Here is a 17,832-nt window from a genome sequence, read left to right as displayed (position 1 = left end):
CATACTAGTGTATATGCATACTAGTGTATATGCATACTAGTATACAGTATATGCATACTAGTGTTTATGCATACTAGTGTACAGTATATGCATACAAGTGTTTATGCATACTAGTGTATATCCATCGTGTATCCATACTAGTCGAGGAAAAGGCTTCTTGAGACGTCATCTGTACTTCTGTGTAGAAGGTGTCGGACGTTTCGCTCCTCATCCGAAGAGCTTCGTCAGCAAACTAATAAGTGCTGGTAGCTTAGGCCTTAAATACAGTAAGAGTGGGCGGAATTGGTGTGCCAACACCCTCCTCCTATTGGTTCGTTACACTAAGCCTGCATTCCTCATCTTTACAGTGGTATAATCCTATCCTGTTATTCACACCTACGATAAAAGGGAAGTGTCGCTCCCTGAATTGGGTATGAACGACTCTGATACTGGCTCGTTAGCATCTATTGTTCTGGCTCGGCCCTGGCTTCACCTCATTTGCAAGACTAAGAGCTGTGGGTTTTGGTCTCAGTAACCTGCTGAACACAGGGTCCAAATTAAACCTCAAACCACCATTCCGATTCAATGATGGGTTCTGTTGTTTGACAAAAATAGCTTCCTTTACTCCTCTTTCAAACCATCTGTTTTCTTTGGCCAAAATCTTTACCTCGCTGTCCTGAAAAGAGTGATTGGTAGCTTTCAGGTGTAGATGTACTGCTGATTGAGGACCACTAGCATTGTCCCTGCGATGTTGATAAAGCCTTTTTTGGAGCATTTGCTTAGTTTCCCCAATGTAGTGCTCTTTGCATTCCTCATCTTTACAGTGGATGGAATAGACCACATTGCTCTGTTTCTGGTTTGGAGCCTTGTCTTTAGGATGCACTAATTTTTGTCTCAGGGTATTTACTGGTTTGAAATAGGTAGGAATTTTGTGTTGCCATAAGATCCTCTGGAGTTTTTCGGAGACCCCCGCTACATAAGGGACTACCACTCCTCTCCTTTTTGCTTCTGTGGGCTTTTGGGTTTCTTTCCCTACTCTCTTCTTTTGACATTTGTTAAAAGCCCACCGTGGGTACCCACAGGTTGAGAGCGCTCTCTGGACATGTTGTGTCTCCTTTTTCTTTCCCTCAGCACTAGTTGGTATTTGTTCCGCTCTATGTTGGAGGGTCCTAATAACCCCTAGTTTATGTTGTAGTGGATGGTTTGATTCAAAAAGCAGGTATTGGTCAGTGTGTGTGGCCTTTCTAAAGACCTCCTGTAAGTAGCTGTCTGTCCTTTCCTATAATTACCTTGCAGTCTAAGAAGGCTAGTTGGTTTTCTTTAGTGTCCTCGCGAGTAAATTTGATATTGGTGTCCACCGCATTGATGTGATCTGTGAAAGACTGAATTTCTTGTTTTTTGATTATGACAAAGGTGTCATCCACGTATCTAAACCAGTGCCTTGGTTTTGTCCCTGAGAAGGATGTGAGAGCCTGTTCCTCCATCTCTTCCATGTACAGATTCGCCACTATGGGTGAGACTGGTGAGCCCATAGCACAACCATGAATTTGTCTGTAGAATTTCCCTCTAAACTGAAAATATGTGGTGTTAAGGCAAATTTCCAGTAATTGGCAGATGTGGTCAGCACTAAGTTTTGTTCTCCGATGCAGAGTTGAGTCCTCGAGCAGTCTCTTCCTCACCACCGAGACTGCTGCTGAGGTGGGGACAGATGTGAAAAGTGAAGTCACATCATAAGACACCAAAGTTTCCTCTGGCTCCAATCTGAGGTCTTTGATGCTCGCCACAAACCCTTTTGTGTTCTCTATATGATGATCAGTGTTGCCTACCAATGGGGATAAGACTGTTTGCTATAGCAAAACCAAAGAAAGGCATAAAGGAAAATTCCAGAAACTTCTATTGGAAAATCGACCACAGCTTGTCGTAAACACTAAGGATGGGGGGAATCAGACCAATACTAAAGAAAATTGGATCAAAAATCTGTCAGACAGAAGCCTCTCGGAGACAGAGAAGGCAGTATTAACCAAGGGTCTCAACTTCTCAGTGACTCCTAAAACGATACCCACAGTAGACTATATCACAGCAGCTGAATCGGCCATCAGGAACAATAACCTTTCTAGAATAGAGGCAGGGGACCTTCGTCTGAGAATATCGGCCCTTCTCAGTAGTGCCAAACCACCACCGTCCAATATCACGTTAGGTGAGAGGAAAGCATTAGCGGCTCTGCAGAAAGATGAGAGCATCACCATCTTACCAGCTGATAAGGGCAGATGCACAGTGGTTCTCAACACATTGGACTACGAAGAAAAAATAACAAGTCTAATTAGTGATGCCAACACATATGAGCAACTTAAAAGGGACCCATCCAGTAGGTATAAGAAAGAAATCACACACTGTCTCCAAAAGTTAGAGAAGGAAGAACTAATTGACAGACAGATGTATCATAGGTTATACCCTGGGGAGGCTACACCATGTATCTATGGCCTTCCAAAAATCCACAAGGAAGGGTTTCCCCTCAGACCCATTGTCTGTAGCATTGACTCTACCACGTACAATGTAGCGAAATATGTAAAAACAGTCTTATCCCCATTGGTAGGCAACACTGATCATCATATAGAGAACACAAAAGGGTTTGTGGCGAGCATCAAAGACCTCAGATTGGAGCCAGAGGAAACTTTGGTGTCTTATGATGTGACTTCACTTTTCACATCTGTCCCCACCTCAGCAGCAGTCTCGGTGGTGAGGAAGAGACTGCTCGAGGACTCAACTCTGCATCGGAGAACAAAACTTAGTGCTGACCACATCTGCCAATTACTGGAAATTTGCCTTAACACCACATATTTTCAGTTTAGAGGGAAATTCAGACAAATTCATGGTTGTGCTATGGGCTCACCAGTCTCACCCATAGTGGCGAATCTGTACATGGAAGAGATGGAGAAACAGGCTCTCACATCCTTCTCAGGGACAAAACCAAGGCACTGGTTTAGATACGTGGATGACACCTTTGTCATAATCAAAAAACAAGAAATTCAGTCTTTCACAGATCACATCAATGCGGTGGACACCAATATCAAATTTACTCGCGAGGACACTAAAGAAAACCAACTAGCCTTCTTAGACTGCAAGGTAATTATAGGAAAGGACAGACAGCTACTTACAGAGGTCTTTAGAAAGGCCACACACACTGACCAATACCTGCTTTTTGAATCAAACCATCCACTACAACATAAACTAGGGGTTATTAGGACCCTCCAACATAGAGCGGAACAAATACCAACTAGTGCTGAGGGAAAGAAAAAGGAGACACAACATGTCCAGAGAGCGCTCTCAACCTGTGGGTACCCACGGTGGGCTTTTAACAAATGTCAAAAGAAGAGAGTAGGGAAAGAAACCCAAAAGCCCACAGAAGCAAAAAGGAGAGGAGTGGTAGTCCCTTATGTAGCGGGGGTCTCCGAAAAACTCCAGAGGATCTTATGGCAACACAAAATTCCTACCTATTTCAAACCAGTAAATACCCTGAGACAAAAATTAGTGCATCCTAAAGACAAGGCTCCAAACCAGAAACAGAGCAATGTGGTCTATTCCATCCACTGTAAAGATGAGGAATGCAAAGAGCACTACATTGGGGAAACTAAGCAAATGCTCCAAAAAAGGCTTTATCAACATCGCAGGGACAATGCTAGTGGTCCTCAATCAGCAGTACATCTACACCTGAAAGCTACCAATCACTCTTTTCAGGACAGCGAGGTAAAGATTTTGGCCAAAGAAAACAGATGGTTTGAAAGAGGAGTAAAGGAAGCTATTTTTGTCAAACAACAGAACCCATCATTGAATCGGAATGGTGGTTTGAGGTTCAATTTGGACCCTGTGTTCAGCAGGTTACTGAGACCAAAACCCACAGCTCTTAGTCTTGCAAATGAGGTGAAGGCAGGGCCGAGCCAGAACAATAGATGCTAACAAGCCAGTATCAGAGTCGTTCATACCCAATTCAGGGAGCGACACTTCCCTTTTATCGTAGGTGTGAATAACAGGATAGGATTATACCACTGTAAAGATGAGGAATGCAGGCTTAGTGTAACGAACCAATAGGAGGAGGGTGTTGGCACACCAATTCCGCCCACTCTTACTGTATTTAAGGCCTAAGCTACCAGCACTTATTAGTTTGCTGACGAAGCTCTTCGGATGAGGAGCGAAACGTCCGACACCTTCTACACAGAAGTACAGATGACGTCTCAAGAAGCCTTTTCCTCGATGGACAACTCCTGTACGACTGAGAACCTACACATATCCATACTAGTATATATCCATACTAGTGTATATCCATACTAGTGTATATGCATAATAGTGTATTTGCATACTAGTGTATATCCATACTAGTGTATATCCATACTAGTGTATATGCATACTAGTGTATATCCATACTAGTGTATATCCATACTAGTGTATATCCATACTAGTGTATATGCATACTAGTGTATATCCATACTAGTGTATATCCATACTAGTGTATATTCATACTAGTGTATATGCATACTAGTGTATATCCATAGTGTATCCATACTAGTGTATATCCATACTAGTATATATGTATACTAGTATATATCCATACTAGTATATATCCATACTAGTGTATATGCATACTAGTGTATATCCATAGTGTATCCATACTAGTGTATATCCATACTAGTATATATGCATACTAGTATATATCCATACTAGTGTATATCCATACTAGTGTATATGCATACTAGTGTATATGCATACTAGTGTATATCCATACTAATATATACTGTATGCATACTAGTATATATCCATACTAATATATATGCATACTAGTGTATATCCATTCTAATATATATGCATACTAATATATATGCTTACTAATGTATATGCATACTAGTACAGTATATATCCATACTAATATATATGCATACTAGTATATATCCATACTAATATATATCCATACTAGTGTATATCCATTCTAATATATATGCATACTAATATATATGCTTACTAGTGTATATGCAAACTAGTATATATCCATACTAATATATATGCATACTAGTGTATATCCATACTAGTGTATATGCATACTAGTGTATATCCATAGTGTATCCATACTAGTGTATATCCATACTAGTATATATGCATACTAGTATATATCCATACTAGTGTATATCCATACTAGTGTATATGCATACTAGCGTATATGCATACTAATATATCTGCATACTAGTATATATCCATACTAGTGTATATGCATACTAGCGTATATGCATACTAATATATCTGCATACTAGTATATATGCTTACTAGTGTATATGCAAACTAGTATATATCCATACTAATATACAGTATATGCATACTAGTATATATGCTTACTAGTGTATATGCAAACTAGTATATATCCATACTAATATATATGCATACTAGTGTATATCCATACTAATATATATGCATACTAGTATACTGTATATCCATACTAATATATATGCATACTAGTGTATATCCATTCTAATATATATGCATACTAATATATATGCTTACTAGTGTATATGCATACTAGTATATATCCATACTAATATACAGTATATGCATACTAGTGTATATGCTGTATTGTATTAAGTGTGCCCACATGCATTTTTTACATGCAAACACACAAACGCCACACTATGGTTGTTGGTGGTCCAACCTGCTTTGCTACAGAGCAGACGGCACCGCTCCCATCACCATCACTGGTCCAGACCTGCACCACAAAAGACAGGGAGGGGCCCACCCCCAGCAGCCCGGCGGTCAGTGGTCAGAACCCCGCAGGTGAGAGAGACATGGAAGGACGGACAAACGAGACGGGGCTTTGTGACTGACCTTCGGGCTCCGAGTTGTGGGCGGAGGAACGCTGCTGCTCGTCCAGGAGGCTCTCGGAGCTCAGCGAGGCTTCAGAGTCCAGGTTTTCCTGGTCGGAACCGGGCTGCTCCATCTCCGGGAGCCGACAGGCCAGATCCTCTCTGGAGAAACATTTTTCACGCATCAGACCAAACTACAGGAAACGGGTGCGGAAAGCATAAACCAGAGCAACTGATGGTTACTTCTCCTGCTTGATGGACTTGATGCGCTCCACCAGGTTCTTCTCGGCCTCTGTGTCCGAGTCCAGGGGCTCGTTCTCAGGGACCGCTTGGAGGTCCGAACTGACCTTCTCGTGCACCTGGCAAAGCAACACGACGCCATTAGAAGCCCAATCAGTCTGCCCCCGTCCTTGTCCTTTTGCAACAGTGGAGCCTCGAAAGTCATGCTCGTGCAATTCACACTTCAACCACACTTTCATGAAACATGCGCCAAAAATCGCAGAAAGAAAACACCTCAGGGGACTTCAGCTCTGTGCTTTTTCTTTGGCTTTTTTGTGATAGCAAAGACGCAAAAGTGTGACGCTGACCACAGAACTATAAATGCCTAACTTAAGCGGCTCCGCACATCTGTCCTGGCTGCTAAGTCGAAAACGGACTTCCTTAAACGTTGCTGCTACGCGTGATCAAATGGCTACGGTGAACAGCGGCTCACTTCTTTTTACACTTGTATGACAATTACACGCGCTGATTGGCCAAAGTCAGCTGGGATAGACTCCAGCTCTTACGTCTTTCCAGGATACGTACCAAAGATCAAAAGTTCATCACGTTTGTGGCAGGGGTGTCCAAAGTGCGGCACAGCGGCAAATTCTAAAAATAGAATTTAACAAGAAAACTACAAAAAATAAAAAATTTAAATAACGGCAGCAGTAATTTCATAAGAAGAAAATCAAAATCTTAAGAGGAAAGTTGCTGTTTTACAAGATTAATGTCGTCATATTGTGAGGGAAAATAAATAAGTAATTATAATAAAAAATAAATACAATTTTAGAAGCATAAAATAGACATTTTTAAGAAAAATGTGTTTATTTATTATTTAATTTATAATGTTTTTATTGTATGTACTTTATTATTATTTATTCAATTTTTTTCCGTAATATTATGAGAAACAAAACAACAAATAATGCCGTTTTTGCAAGATTAGGTTGCAGAAAAAGATATTTTATGAGTCAAAATATTATGACAATAAGAATTTCATTTCACAGATTAAAGACAAAATATTAAGACTAAAAGAATCATATTCTAACAAGAAAAAAGTGGCAATTTTATGAGAATAAACTTGGAATATTGGGAGGAAAAATAATGTCAACAGATACAGGAAGATGAGGAAGAGGAAGAAAGAAAGGCTAAGAGTTTTATGATACAACCCGGACAGAGCGTGTGATTAAAGTTCATGAAGAGTTAATAGGCCTGCTTAATTCTACACCAGCCACAGAACACTACCTCTTTTAGAAGAGTCTAACCACCACCACCATTTGTCCTTTTTTTCAATAACTCCTCCTCCACAACGACGTATGCTGGACCACTCCTCTTCAAAGGTAAATAACATTTATCATTACGTATTATTATATCATTTTTATTATTGTTTTTTTCATTCATTATCCTGGTTTAATATTACTACTGCATCCAAACTCATATTTACATACATACACATATACTGTATATGTATACACGTACATGTAGTACCTATATCATTGGTAATACTACCTTTTACCCTACTTAAGAACAATTCGACTTAAGAACGGTCGTCTGGAACCAATTGTGTTCAGTTGGGGACTTAGTGTATTTTGGTCAACAAAAAATAAAGTTGTAATTTTTGGAAAATTAGGTTGGAGAAAAAGTTATAATATTATGAGAATAAAGTCAAAATATTATAGGAATGAAATCATAACTCTGCAAATAAAATTTAAAAGACGAAAGTTTAAATATAACATAACAAGAACTAAAGTCAAACTCTTATGCGAAAAAAGTTGCAATTTTACGAATAAGCAATATTATGAGAACATTTTTTTTTTTTTAAATCATAGTATTAGAAAAAACTAACAAAACAAAATAAAGTTGTAATTCTTGCAAAATTAGGTTGAGGAAAAAGTTATTATATTACGGGAATAAAGTCATTACACAAATAACATTTACAAGAAGGATGTTGAAATAGTTGGAAAATAAAAAAATGGCAGAAATTGCCAAAAACAGCTGTCATTTCCCAAGAATAAAATCAAAATATTAAGGGAAAAAGATCAAATCTTAAATCATTTTTTAAAGTCATATTATTATGGGAAACAAAACAAAAAGTTGACATTTTTGGAAAATCAGGTTGGGGAAAAGTTATAAAATTATGGCAATTAAGTTAAAATATTATGGGAATAAAGTCAAAGTCAATTGCAAGAAGAAAATTAAGATAGATAGAATAGTTGGAAAATTAAAAAAATAAATCAGCAGAAATATTACTCATAAAATTATGAGGAAAAATGTCATTTTCATAGCATAGACTTGAAATATATATAAAAAATGTACTATATATATATATATATATATATATAAATATTTCTTGGAAAATTAGGTTGGGGAAAAAGTTCTCTAATGGGAATAAAGTCCTAATATTAGGAGAAGAAAATGTACAAAAATTATTTCAGAAGAACGCTGAAGTATTTGCAAAAATGTGAAAAAAGGAGTGAAGTTGGTGCATTGAAATAATAATAATAAACCGTATATAACTTGTTAGCATGTCTCCATGTGTTGCCTTACAATATCTCAAAATATCAAAGTGCATCCTTTCATTTGGCTGGAAAAAGTTTGGACACCCTTGCTTTATAGCGTTGACAGTTTCGTCATTCCTTTTCCATTCTCTCTTATGGGAAACACTTGAGATTGTCTTAAAAAGAGAGATTCCACTGTATGTAAATGTGTCCAATCAACATGCAGGCGTGCCAGCCATGTTGGACTGCGACCGGCCCTGGGAGGAAGAGCCAGGAGATGCTGTTAGGAAGCAAACAAGCAGGGTGCTTGATGGATTCATGCATCACACCAGCACGTCGTCTGTGAAAAGGCAACCGTTCAATGATGGTCACGTTCGCCTTTCCAAGACACTGCAGTGGAACCCCTTTAAGTCGACGCCCCTCCGACTGTGTGACTGATGTCGCCGGCACGTTTACTGTGACTTTTGCCCACGGACACGAGGAGAATGAATGATGAGTCCCAGTAGCAGTCCCCCAGCAGAACAAGGGAATCCCCCGAGGGAGCACCCTCTAGTACTCCCTCTAAGGACTCCAAAGAGGGCGGGTGTTCTGAACTGCTGTTTGGCGCAAAAGCGCAAACAAGTCAGGACCGGTCCCCCCACCCACCCAAAGGGAAAATATTCTCTCGTTCACCGGGCTAAACTCCAACATACAGGCCCAGAGCTGGGGGGGGGGCACAAGAATTGCCACCCCTGCCCGTCGCCTCTTACTGCCGGCCACGCCAGAGTGAAATGAAGTCCAGCCCCTCTCGAGAGGTTGGTTTCAGAGCCTGTGCGTCGAGGTGAGTCTCTTCTCCACGCCACACACCAGCTCAGGCTCCTTCCCCACCAGAGAGGTGAAATTCCATATGCTAAGAGCGAGCTTCTGCAGCCGAGGATCGGACCCCACCCAGCTCGCTCTGCACCCCGACCCCTTTGGCCCGACCAGGAGTGGTGAGCTCATGGGAGCGGGGACCCACGTTACCTCTTCAGGCTGTGCCCGACCGAGGAAATTCACTTATCGTGGTCGTGTGTGGAACCGGTTAACCACCATAAAGGAGACAGATGCACAGATTGCTGAGGAAAACCAACGTGCATGCACGTGTCAATACAGTATATCAGGCCGGCAAAATGATCCGTTTCCTTTTTGTTTATGGTGCGGTTCATTGATTTATTGCTTATCTGACAGGCCTATTGGTCGACATGAACGGGTTCCACTGACTTTCAGAGCTTGGAAGAGTAGAACATGCATGACAGCCCTGGAGCACGTCACACCAAGCCAGCAGCACCCTGTCCTCGTAGAAAGAGTATATGACCGCGTATCACAAGCAACATCTCATCCAAACTACCAGAAACATGCAAACTGCTACCAGTTAGTAAGGAGGATGAGGAGGTGATGGGGTTATGGGGGGGGAGGATGAAGTCACGTCACCAACATCGAGTAGAGGTGCATGGGTGCACACTGCGAGGCTAAAGCTGCTAGATCTACTGGACCAGGAGGACTTGCTTGATACATACCACCACTCCTTTGTAAGGAGGTGAGAACCTGAGCGGTAAATGCCAGCAGTGCTAAGGAAAGACAAGGAACACGGACCTGATTAAGCACACAAGCATCTGCTGTTCTTTGACTCGTGGGGGAGATGTTCCTCCAACTTTCACGCTGAAACAAAGACGCAGGCGGCACGCTGTGGGCTGCGTTCCCTCACCGTGTTCTGCCTCTTGAGTTTGAGCTGGTTAACAGCCAGCGCCTCGGCAAACTCCAGCTGCTCGATCTCCTCCATCTTCTCGTTGTAGCGTCTGATCTGCTCGCTGATGAGCATCTCCACGCACCTTCAAGAGAGAGGATGGGTTCAGGTTGGCGGCGGTTGGGTTGCGGGCGCGGCTTACGGCGCGGCGCGTCCTACGTGGTGGTCTTGGCGACGTCCTTCATGCTGAGAAGCGGGTCGGCGCCGTCCGGGCAGCGCAGGACGCACGGGGCAAACACGATGGCCAAGGAGTTAGGAGACATGCGGTTGTAAGCCTCCTCTTTACACACCCTGCACACACACGGAGGACGCCTTGTTCCACTCATGCTCGTCAATCATTTCAGAACATTTGCTTTATTTAGTTTAGACTTGAATCGCACCTGACAAGGTGGAAGATGAGCCTCTCCAGTGTGTTGAAGTTTGCTGTTGGAAGCTCCTCCAGCACCTTGTAGATGGCGTAGAGCTGCTCCTGCTTGTCTGGCAGCTCTGAATCAACACAAATCAACAAACATCTCCAAATCAGCTCCATTCCAGCCTTTAATGCTCCTCAGCTGGCTTACACCCGTCACAGCAGGGGTGTCCAAAGTGTAGCCCGGGGTGGCCAGTTTTCTTTCTTTTTTTTTTTTTTTTTTTATTGGCCCACAGCACATTCTAAAAATATAACAACAAAACTAAAAAAAAAAAAGGAAAAATCAGGAATAATTGAGTAATTTTACAAGAACAAGGAAAAGCCCTAATTTTACGAGAATAACGTTGTAATATTATGAGGAAAAATAGCATTTCGGTAGCTTAAAATTGAAATGTTAAAGAAAAATCAATTTTTTCAAGTTGGAATTTTTGGAAAATTAGGTTGCAGAAAAAATATCCCAAGAATTAAAGTCAAAATATAATCAAGTTATACTTATGACAAAAACATTTGAAAAGAAGAGACATGAAATAGATGGAAAAAAGCAGGAGGAAAAAAACTGCTGAAATTTAGAGAATAAAATCAAAATACTAAATTGTATTCTAATGAGGAAAAAAGGTCTCAATTTTAAAAGAACTCCTTTTATTATAAATACATATATTATAAAGAAAAATAATGTCATTTTAGTAGCTTACATTAAAAAGATATCAAAGATATAAAAAAACAACGTTTTATTTTTCTAAAGTCATAATTTTATGAGAAACAAAACAAAATAAAGTTGTAATTTTTGGAAAATTTGGTTGGGAAAAAAAGTTATAATATTATTGGAAAAAAGTCCAAAATATTATTATTACAAGAATTAAATTTACAAAGACTATTTAAGAAAAATGTTAAAATATTTTGAAAAAAAACACAAACCCAAAAAACCCTGCAAAAATGGGGAAATAAGAGTGAATTGATATTAATAATAGTAATTGATATGAATAATAATTGATATTAATAATAGTCTTTTTCACCTATATGATAAAGCTGTGATTTTTTTTCTTGAAATATAATAGAACGTCTTTGCATACCTTTACAAAATATTTAAGGGCAAAGTTGCATCCTTTCCTTTTTCAAAACTTCAATGTAAAACGTTTACACATCCCTCCATTAGCATTGTTTCCCATCCATTTATTTGTGGCAGCATTTGGACCGCCACAGATAGATTTGCCGCTCCTTTTTTTTTTTTTTTTAGCCTTAGCCTTCCCTGTTCACCCTTGTTCACAACCAAACAAACACATTAGAATGTCTGGGTAGCTTGTCGTTCCAACTCCATACAGTAGATGAATATAGTGCAATATTACAGTACAATGACGCCTACCTTATCTTTAAAACCAGCACACACCTACATGGAGCCCAAAAAACATCATTGACTCATTCAATACCAAAGACCTATTCATACATTTTGATAAACCCAAATGCCCAATCCCGTTTTGTTTGCGCGAGAGGCAAAAAGAGGTGATGACGCAAGTGCACGCTAAAAGATGTCACTGGCAGAAGTGCATTTGATAAGAGCTCAGCATGGCTCTTTTGCATGTAAACACACACTTGACAGCAAGGAGGAAGTGGGAGAGCGTGGAGGAGTGTAGCGTGCAGAAGGGTACGCACTGTAGGGAAATTTTACCGCATGCACACGTGCACAGACACACTGTTTAGTTCCAGATGTGAAAATTGTAAATAGTTCATGGTGTTATATTTGTACATAAATTGTTAGTGTTGTTTATGTTGGTATAGTTGTTTAGACATTTGAGCTGCCATAAAAGCAAAAACTATGTGTGTCAAAGTGAAAGTGAAGGCCGAGAGAAGGCCCCAGGGCAGACCTAGGACACGTTGGAGGGATTATGTCTCACAGCTAGCCTGGGAACGCCTTCGTGTCCTCCCAGTGGAACTGGAAGAGGTGTCCGGGGACCTGGAAGTCTGGTAGAAACAAACTTTTTTTTCCCTGATGAAAGAGGGGAGTGTAATGTTTCTTTTGGTAGGTTCTGTGTTTATATAACCATACAACACAATATTCTCTGTGCCTTGAAAAATCAGTCAAAATGGCCGCTTGTGAAGGGGTTGTCTTTTGAAAATGGCTGGGAGTGAATGAGTTAATATTTATTTTAATCGCCTGTGCGCGTTACCTATGCATACACTGTCTGAATTTTGAAAATGTCCACTCTGACCGCAGTTTGTTGCCCATACCTGCATGAGACAAGACGTGCTAAATGCCGCCCCCTGGTGGCTCACATGTGACCGTACCTACTGCATGCAGGAACTCATTGTAATGAGTGAAGGTCATGAGCGGGTCTGGCAGCTCCCTCAGCCACTGCTTCACCAAGCCCGTCACCGTGTGGATGGGGTAGTCCTCAAGGCAGACCAGGTGGGGGTCTAAACAAAAAAAACACCAAGTCAACGTGCTGATGGATCGCTTTCTTGGTTTCTATGCAGTTTGCTTTTATGACTTGTGCCCACTCCTCATGTACAGTGCGTAGGTCAGGGGTTACCAACGTAGCCCCCCACGACCACATGAGGTGCCCGCAAGCCTGCTTTTCATTCAGGTTTTCAGTTAATAATGAAAGAACAGTAGAAAGAAATGCATTCTGAAATACAAAATGTGAGTTGTGGACACCAGCATTTTGTTCATGTTCTGGTAAAACAAGCATATTCGCTTTGTTTGGGTTTAAAATAAGCTCTGAAAATAAACGTTACAAAAATGAGTAGCTCTTGGCCATTTTCATTTTGTAAAAGGAAAAACGTTGGTGACCCCTGGCGTAGGTTACACATGTACATATAGGATTTACCCGTCTCCAGTCGCTGGTGCAGCTCTTTCATGCGATTGGCTGAGCCTGACTTGCGGTAGATGCCCTCGGTGTAGAGGCCCTGCATCTCCACGTGCTCCAGCATCACCTCCAGAACCATGGGCACCGGGTTCTTCTCGCTGACCAGGTGACACACACGCACACCGAAGTGCTGACCGCTGGACTCCTCGTCACTCTGTTGGATGACAACATTCAGACTGTGCTTCTTCTGAGCTTTAAAAACAAACAAACAAAAAAAAAAAACAGACCCTTTTGGCGCAGAAAGTGGAGCAGTCTGTGACTATTTTGCAGAGGCACTTTTTGTGGCACACCATTTTACAATCTGCAAGACAAGATGTTCGACATTTTTTCGACACGTCAGGCTGCAGCACTCCATTACGGCGGAAGGAAGCGTAGACTTACAGCTGCACATGTAGGCCTTCTCCATCCCCCAGATGTAAGACGTACACTGGTCACACGACTGCATGATGTTGACCTGGTAGTTGACGAAAACATGATCCAAGGGGCTCTCCATCTGCCAAGGCAGACGGGAACAGCTTTAGAAAACACATCTTATGACAACACATGGTCAAGCAAGGTGGAAACTTACACTTTTGGCTTTTTTCCGCCGCTTCTTCCTTGCTTTGGCGGGCTAAAATACAAGCAGAGAGCACCGCCACGTGTTATTAACGCCGCACACGAGTCTTTAAATGGAGAAAATGAGTCAAGCGAAAGCAGACTTGTGATCAATAACCTTCTTCTGTTCTATTGCGGATTTGTGCCAACCTTCTGAACGTGAAAGTAAAGCCAGCAATAAAAAATGACACCGCCTTTCTCGATTGATACATTTCTGGAGATGGACAAAAACATTTCTTTTTTGGAATGGTTAATTGTTGCGTACACGGTTAGTAAATACTACCTTGCCTGGCTTTGAATGGAAATAATTACTGTATTATTTTTTATTTATATTATTTTTTTGTATCATATGTTTATATATATATATATATATATATATATATATATATATATATATATATATATATATATATATATATATATATATTTTTTTTTTTTTTACAAAGTATTATATTGTATATATTTTTTCTCTAAATTATATTATTTTTACATTTATTTATACAAGTCATTTATTATTTTTATATTATATATTTATATTATATTATTTATTATTATCACTATTTGACTCCATGGAACTTTACTGTTTTCTATTATATATATTTTTATACATTATATATGTTATTTCTATATCATTTATTTACATGTTTTATATGACTATATTTATTTACTTATTATTTTTATACAATGTATTTATATTATTACATTATTATGACAAATGTAACTGTATTATTAATGTAACTATTTGATTTTATTTAATTATTTTTTAAATGCTATATATAGTTTAATATATTTTATACTGTATTATATGGAATATATTATTTCTATATAATGTATTTGAATTTATTGTATATATATAATGCCCTACGATTGGCTGGCGACCAGTCCAGGGTGTACACCGCCTGTCGCCCGAAGTCAGCTGGGATAGGCTCCAGCATGCCCAGCTCTCCTCCCTAATAAGGAGAAGCGGCATAGAAAATGGATGGATGGATGTATATATAATTTATTATTTTTATATGATATAATTGATTTCTTCTTATATTATCTATCATTCTTACTATTGGACTACATGTAACTCTTGTTGTTTGCTGAATGTGTTCAGGAGTTTTTGAATGATACTGTACGTTTCATATTGGCATTCTAAGTTATAGGAATCAGCAGGTACACTTGGTCAAATCCTAATTTGTTCCAGTCCTTCTTACCTCCAGGTGTACACAAACTACACTTGCCTCTAAATTTAAGAAAGTAGGTATAAAAATGTTATGATATCGTGCATCTCGAATGTTTATTATTTGAAGTGACAGTTGAGCAGATTGAGAGCAAGTTGAGGTCATATCACCTTGGTGGGCTCCGCCTCCTCCTTCTTCATCTCCCCTCTAATAAAACCATCCAAGACAGACTGGAAGAGGTTGACCACCAGCTGGACTTCCCCTTTTTGCTTGTCACCCGCCAGATGGATGACTTTGTTCTGGTAGCCAGTCATCAGACCCTTGTAGCCGATGGTCGGCTTCTGAGAAAGTTTGGATTGACAGAAGAGCCGTTGCGGGAGAGGGAGGGCTGTGGGGAAACACTCGTGTTGGAAAAAGGACTTACGGGGAAAGAATACATGGCTTTTATGGTCGCCCTGAACTGCATGGTGGCGTTTACAAAGATGTTCTCCGTGTCTGAGAGGGGCTTCCCCCTGGAGCGGAAGTCATTAACCTGGCGAGGAGGAGCAAACGAGAAAAGTTGTGAAAATATAAGCTGACACGGCCGAGGTCTGCAGCTTGTTGAGACCCGCTCAACAGCGCCTCTGCTGGTTGCAGCCAAGCAGTGCGCTCCGACGCACCTGGTTCCCCAGAAACTCATCCAGGTGCCGCAGCTCGTTGGCGTTGGTGATCTCCCGATCCAGCGACGCATTCCACTGCTCGGAGACCCGCGTGGCACGGCTGATCTTGATGGTGGGGTTGCGGCCCAAGCTTTTACTGGAACGATCCCCTTGGGACTGGGATGACGTCCTCGATGGGTGCCCCCCGGATGCTGGAGCTGAATCACCGGTACAATGTTTTCTTATTTGAAATGAATCGGTTTATTCTCCATTCTCGGGCTCAGACTTCATTGACAGCATCGTCTGTTTTCACGAGGCCCCGTGCTGAAATAGTGAGTGTTTGCTCAGAAAGCAAGCAGCAGGATTAAGTTACCAGCCCCGAATAACAACCTTAATACTTCACTGTTCTCCTTCTCACTTCATCAAGTGTGACTGATGTGCAACAGAGGAGTCCTGCCGAGAAAAAGACTCAAAACAGTCGAGTGCCGTATGATAAGTGTACTATTGGACCAAGATTGGGGGAGGGAGCAAAAATGTAAATCTCTGCATATCTCGCCTGACTTTATCTGCTTTAACTGCTTTTTCTTTGGCTTTTTTACGTTTGTTTAGGGCTCAGAAGGTACAATTGATACACAACGTTGAATGTACCGTATACAAGTACATGGTACAGTATGTAGACATGTTTTATGTGTACTCTGCAGTATTTCCAAGAGTGTGTTTGTGTCATAAATACGCCTTTTATGATGGTCCTATTTAGCACAATACATGTATTTGGGGAATGAAATTAAATTAAGTGAAATTTTTAATTGTAAATTCAGTCAAATAAAATTTTTAATTCTGAACTAAATCAAATTTTTAAATAAAATGTAAATGATAAATTAAATTAATTAAATACATTAAAATGATGAAAAAAAGTAAATGAAAATTAAATGAAATGACGCTTATAAATTAAAATTAAATTAAAATTATAAACTAAATGAAAATGAAATATCAGATTACAATTATAAGTTTAGTTAATTAAATAAATAAATAAAATACATTAAAATTATAAACAAAACTACATTAAAATCTAATTAAATTACATTAAATTAAAATGACATTAAAATTATAAATGGAATTAAAACTAAATGAAAAGTAAAAATTATAAATTAAATAAAGTTAAATTAAAATTTGTATTAAAATTATAAACTAAATTACAATTACAAATAAAATAATTATAATCTAAATTAAATAAACACATTAAAATTACACTTCAAACTAAATTAAAATTAAATTACATTAAATTAAATACATTAAAATTCAAAACTAAATGGAAATTAAAAATTACATCTAAATTATAAATTAAATTAATAAATAAAAATTACATTAAATTATAAAACAAAATTGAAATTACATTAAATTAAAGGTATACATTAAATTAAAATTACACTGAAATTATAAACTAAATGAAAATTAATAATTAACTTAAAAATTCTAAATAAAATTTAAAAAAAATAAAAAATTACATTAAACTTATAAATAAGAACACTAATTCTTATGTGCTGCGCGTACCCCACCTCTTGCCCAAAATCAGCTGGGATATGCTCCAGCATACCTCCGCGACCCTAATGTGGATTAAGCAGCATGTAAAATGATAAATGAAAATAAATTACATTAAAATTATAAATAAAACAAAATTACATTACATTTATAAATTAAATAAAAAATAGAATCTAAATTAAAATAAAAAAAATTAGAAATGAAATGAAATACATAAAGATTCAATTAAAATTAAATTAAATACACTAAATGAAATAAAAATTACCTTAAAATTGTATATTAAACAAAATT

At 39.1% G+C, this 17,832-nt stretch overlaps 1 protein-coding gene across 6 annotated transcripts in view; it reads right to left on the bottom strand.

Moving 5' to 3' along the window:
- The window catches only part of LOC129189264 (unconventional myosin-IXb), a 123,786-nt gene that overhangs the window by 6,975 nt on the left and 98,979 nt on the right, over positions 1-17,832 (bottom strand). For 3 of the 6 annotated variants that reach the window (XM_054790777.1, XM_054790776.1, XM_054790780.1), the window contains 14 exons: positions 16,024-16,220; positions 15,789-15,896; positions 15,535-15,705; positions 14,173-14,214; positions 13,986-14,097; positions 13,832-13,905; positions 13,566-13,758; positions 13,024-13,152; positions 10,715-10,820; positions 10,494-10,625; positions 10,296-10,419; positions 10,108-10,158; positions 6,063-6,178; positions 5,842-5,981 (listed from right to left, as the gene is read on the bottom strand). In XM_054790777.1, coding sequence (XP_054646752.1) covers positions 5,842-5,981; positions 6,063-6,178; positions 10,108-10,158; positions 10,296-10,419; positions 10,494-10,625; positions 10,715-10,820; positions 13,024-13,152; positions 13,566-13,758; positions 13,832-13,905; positions 13,986-14,097; positions 14,173-14,214; positions 15,535-15,705; positions 15,789-15,896; positions 16,024-16,220 — 1,695 coding nt within the window. Of the gene's footprint in view, positions 1-5,668; positions 5,723-5,841; positions 5,982-6,062; positions 6,179-10,107; positions 10,159-10,295; positions 10,420-10,493; positions 10,626-10,714; positions 10,821-13,023; positions 13,153-13,565; positions 13,759-13,831; positions 13,906-13,985; positions 14,098-14,172; positions 14,215-15,534; positions 15,706-15,788; positions 15,897-16,023; positions 16,221-17,832 lie in introns of all 6 variants that reach the window. The other 3 variants (XM_054790781.1, XM_054790782.1, XM_054790778.1) reach the window with 2 other exon arrangements.

Source organism: Dunckerocampus dactyliophorus, chromosome 10 (genome assembly GCF_027744805.1).
Source record: "Dunckerocampus dactyliophorus isolate RoL2022-P2 chromosome 10, RoL_Ddac_1.1, whole genome shotgun sequence".
Lineage (NCBI taxonomy): Eukaryota > Metazoa > Chordata > Actinopteri > Syngnathiformes > Syngnathidae > Dunckerocampus > Dunckerocampus dactyliophorus.
The sequence above is the reverse complement of the archived record's forward strand: the minus strand, read 5'-3'. Positions and strand labels throughout refer to the sequence as shown.